The sequence below is a fragment of the Danio aesculapii genome, chromosome 1 (assembly GCF_903798145.1).
Source record: "Danio aesculapii chromosome 1, fDanAes4.1, whole genome shotgun sequence".
Lineage (NCBI taxonomy): Eukaryota > Metazoa > Chordata > Actinopteri > Cypriniformes > Danionidae > Danio > Danio aesculapii.
Genome location: NC_079435.1, coordinates 93,922 through 98,921, shown reverse-complemented (window position 1 = coordinate 98,921; position 5,000 = coordinate 93,922). Strand labels below are relative to the sequence as shown.

The following is a 5,000-nucleotide window of genomic DNA, read 5'->3' as shown; positions in this document are numbered from 1 at the left end:
AGATGGTCTGTGTCAGTCTGTGTTTACTAGCCGCTGAAGCAAACCTGTCCCACGCTGAAGCCGAACTTCTGCTTCGAGCTCCCGAAGTCCGACACAGAGACGTCCAGCAGCGGCAGAACGTCCGGCAGCGGGGCGTCCAGCTGGAGAACGGTGCGCTCCTGCCCCGAACGCCACTGCACACACACACAAACACACACACACACACACAATTAGTGGAAGTCAGCTTTTCACAACTGAATCAGGATTAGAGAGTCATTTGAATCACTTAGGATTTACTGAATCACTTATTAAAACTGATTCAGGAATCACTAATTCAGGAATCATTGAATCACAAATGTAAACTAATAGGTGATTCACTGAATTGCTATGTCACTGATGTGATTCACATGTGAAGTGCTCTGGAATTTACTGAATCACTTATATAAACTGATTCAGGATGAACCTAATGGCTAATGTAAACAGAGATTCGCTGAATTGTAAAGGGGATGTGATTCATTTAGGTGAAGACATTTACGAATCACTGAATAACTTATGTAAACTGATTCAATATTTACTGAATCACATATACAAACTGATTCAGGATAAACTGAATTTCTAATGTAAACACAGATTCACTGCATGGCGGGGATCTGATTCACTTATGTGAAAGGATTCAGGATTTGCTGAATCACTTATATAAACTGATTCAGGATGAATTGAATTGCTAATGTAAACACAGATTCAGTTTCCCAGTGATGGGTTTCAGCTGGAAGGGCACCCGCTACGTAAAAAATATGCTGGATAAGTTGGTGGTTCATTCCACTGTGGCGACCCCAGATTAATAAAGGGATTAAGCTGAAAAAAGAAAATGAATGAATTAATGAACACAGATTCACTGAATTGCTAAAAGAGATGTGATTTACCTACACAAAGAGGTTTGAGATTCACTGAATCACTAATGTAAACTGATTCAGGAAGAACTGAATTACTAATGTAAACAGGGATTCACTGAATGGCTAAAGGCGATGTGATTCACTTATATAAAGTGATTTGGAATAATGTAAACAGGGATTCACTACAGAGGAAGTGATTTGGGATTCACTGCGTTGTTCATGTAAACTGATTCAGAACTCACTGAATCACTTATGTAGAATTATTCAGGATTCACTGAATCACTTATGTAAACTCATTCAGAACTCACTGAATCACTTATGTAGAATTATTCAGGATTCACTGAATCACTTATGTAAACTGATTCAGAACTCACTGAATCACTCATGTAGAATTATTCAGGATTCACTGAATCACTTAGGTAAACTCATTCAGAACTCACCGAATCACTTATGTAGAATTATTCAGGATTCACTGAATCACTTATGTAAACTGATTCAGAACTCATTGAATCACTTATGTAGACTCATTCAGGATTAACTGAATCACTTATGTAGAATTATTCAGGATTCACTGAATCACTTATGTAAACTCATTCAGAACTCACTGAATCACTTATGTAGAATTATTCAGGATTCACTGAATCACTTATGTAAACTGATTCAGAACTCACTGAATCACTCATGTAGAATTATTCAGGATTCACTGAATCACTTAGGTAAACTCATTCAGAACTCACCGAATCACTTATGTAGAATTATTCAGGATTCACTGAATCACTTATGTAAACTCATTCAGAACTCACTGAATCACTTATGTAGAATTATTCAGGATTCACTGAATCACTTATGTAAACTGATTCAGAACTCACTGAATCACTCATGTAGAATTATTCAGGATTCACTGAATCACTTAGGTAAACTCATTCAGAACTCACCGAATCACTTATGTAGAATTATTCAGGATTCACTGAATCACTTATGTAAACTGATTCAGAACTCATTGAATCACTTATGTAGATTCATTCAGGATTAACTGAATCACTTATGTAGACTTATTCAGAGTTCACTGAATCATTTAATGCAAACGGATTCAGAATGAGCTGAATCAGTGATGTAAACTGATGGGGAGGGGATTCAGCGCTGTCACTGTGCTCTGCAAGCCTGTGAATGTGTGTGTAAGTGTGTGTACCTGGCAGCCGTCGTGCGTGGGCTGTATGTAGTGTGTGTTGCGCTGCGTCAGCTCGTCTCCGTTGCTTCCCCTGAAGCGCAGGGCATGTGTGTAGCTGCGCGTGGATCCGTCCAGCCAGCCGGCAGAGTTCTGACACACATAGGTGAAGCTCTGATGCGCCGTCGCACTCAGCAGCTTCAGGAAGCCCAGCTGCACCACATGAACAGGGTTTCCATCCACATCCACATAGGAGAACTGCACACACACACACACACACACACACACACACGCACGCACACACACACACACATGATGAGGGAACATTCAACACTTCTCACATTATATCAGTTTACTCCACAGGCCTGCTGAATGCTGCACTCTGATTGGCTGATGGTCACTCTCAGGTGTTTGGTTATTGTCAGATAAAGGCACAGGTAAAGTAGTTCCGGCAGGTTTAGAGTGCATTACAGCTCCATATCACACACACACACACACACACACACACACACACACACACACTCACCTGTGAGCCCTTCTTGAACGTGCTGAACCAGGTCCCAGGCTTCTCTTTGCTCCATGAAGCCATTTTCACCTGTGACCAACAAACACACAACACATTACACTCCTCTTCCTCAGCACAGGTGTGTGTGTGTGTGTGTGTGTGTGTGTGTCTCTCACCGTCTGCACACTGCTGTGCGGCTGCAGGCACGTCTCTCCCTCAGCAGTGAAGTTGCAGAACACTTTAAAGGCGTCTCTGTGGCAGCCCTGGTTAGGGTCGATCCAGTACACACCTGAGGTCAAAGGTCACACAGCAGCAGAGTTGATTACAAAGGGATCAATGACTGTGAGTAAAGTAAAGACCACCTATTATACAGACCATTTTAAAGACCACCTATTATACAGAAATGACCTTAATGCTGTGTTTAACCCTGGTGGTGTGTGTGTGTGTGTGTGTGTGTGTGTGTGTGTGTGTGCAGCCTCTAGTGCTCAACAGTAATGAATGGTGTTTGTTCTAGTCAGACTTGATGCAGACACACTCTGATTGACCTTCCCATTTTATACGTGTCATCAGAGGGGGGAAGCCCCGCCCACTAGTGCCCATCTCTCCCTCATTAGCATAAGAGGTTAGTCTTGTTTTTGAATCTGTCGCTATGGTGACACACAGGTGTCTGTAGCTCCGCCCTCTTCTGATAAGAGCACAATCTCATTTGCATTTAAAGCGACAGTCACCAAAATACCACAATTAGGATCAAAGCCTGAAAGGGTCAGTTTCAGAGAGCTGGAGGACATTATCTGTGTGTATTCTCAGCTCAAACACACACACACACACTCTAGACACAGCAGAGATGCAATTATAATAATACAGAAGTACAATGACTGAGGACACCCCTGATATTCAAGATTTAGACATAATCTGAAGAGTTCAGATGTAAAAGCCGCTACACACCACCTCCTCCAGAACTGAGCTAATGACACTGAGTGAATGCTTTAGGCACGTACTACACCATCAACACAGAGATCTGCTTCAGATCATCTAAATCAGTGTCAGCTCATTCAGAGATAACAGTTTGTGTGCAAAAGCCGCTATATCTCGAGAACCAATCAGAAGGCATCAATCGAATCACATGTGTTTAATGTAGCAGCGCTGATACGCCAGCTTTATGAGGAGACTGCTTTATTCTGATTTCCATTTTAAAAGACGGAGTTTGATAAACTGGATGAGCCTGTCTGACTGACAGTGAACGGCAAATGAAAACATCCCTTACCCTAAAACTCAGAGCATTATCAGAAACAGAAAGCACACTGTACAGTCAGGAGTGTAACGTGCATTCATAACATGTTTTTGCACAGCGACGCTACTTTGAATAAGCCTGATTTACTCTACATGCAACTCCATTTCACGAAAGATGAAGTTAAGATGCTGTTCTTTTATCCCACGTGGATGCCATGAGGATAAACAAGAGACCAAGACCTTGAGTATGGTGAGGATGAATGAATGAAGCTTCTAAAAGTGTCTGAGAGGCATCCGCTTTTCCCCCAGTAGGCCCACCTTGTGTTTTATCTGCTAATGTAAGCTATTATAAAAAGATAAATATAATGTTTAAACTCTACATTATTTATATTACTTCATATTACCTATACATCTGATCAGCTGTTATATTAATGGACAATGCACAGATATTGATGTTTCACAATGTTTTACACTATATTATTTGACTCTACCAAGCTCAGCTTACAATGTTTACAGTGTTTACAGTGTTTACAGTGTTTACACTGCTCTACTTACATTAAAGCTAAATCTCAAATATCAGAAATGACAACAGATTAAGATTTAATTAATGTCAGTTTTAATCTTATTGATTAATTCACTTGACAGATTTCATTCATTCATTTTCCTTCTGTTTTTTCTCTGGTTTATCAGGGTTACCACAGCGGAATGAACCGCCACTTACTTGACAGTTTTAAATATTTTTAATTTTAGATGTTTTATGTTTGGTAAAATAACTTGCATCTTTATAGTGATTATAATATAGTTATATAGCTTTATAATAATTTGCATTTTTAGTGATTTTTCAGCTCATTACACTGTCATTACACTGTCTTGTCCAGTAGGTGGATTTAGAGCAGGGCTATTCAATTACAAATTTAGTTGGGCCAGATTGTCAAACCAAGGTTAGCTGGGCCAGTCATTTTAGCGGCAAAGCAGCTCATATGGACAAATTTAAAAACCAACTTTAAGAGCAGGCTTACGTCATCAATGATGCGCTGTTCAGCTTAAGAAGCGCTCTCGCTCAGCACACTCAACATTTCTTCATATCGTTATATCATTTTAGTGTTTTAGGATGCAGTGACACGCAGTCAAATATTTTGCTGAACAGATCCGCCACTTCTGACACTCATGACCAATCATAAAACCCTCACACTGCTGGAATTAGGAGGTTTGCTGAAGGTGCAGCGGT

General features: G+C 40.5%; 1 protein-coding gene across 1 annotated transcript in view; it reads right to left on the bottom strand.

Moving 5' to 3' along the window:
* Positions 1–5,000, bottom strand: part of col5a3b (collagen, type V, alpha 3b) — a 29,180-nt gene that overhangs the window by 378 nt on the left and 23,802 nt on the right. Inside the window, exons 48-51 of the mRNA XM_056463602.1 lie at positions 2,719–2,831; positions 2,564–2,632; positions 2,062–2,295; positions 1–173 (exon numbers count right to left, since the gene is read on the bottom strand). The exon at positions 1–173 is cut by the window's left edge and continues 378 nt beyond it. Coding sequence (XP_056319577.1) covers positions 27–173; positions 2,062–2,295; positions 2,564–2,632; positions 2,719–2,831 — 563 coding nt within the window. The 3' untranslated portion in view covers positions 1–26. The remainder of the gene's footprint in view (positions 174–2,061; positions 2,296–2,563; positions 2,633–2,718; positions 2,832–5,000) is intronic.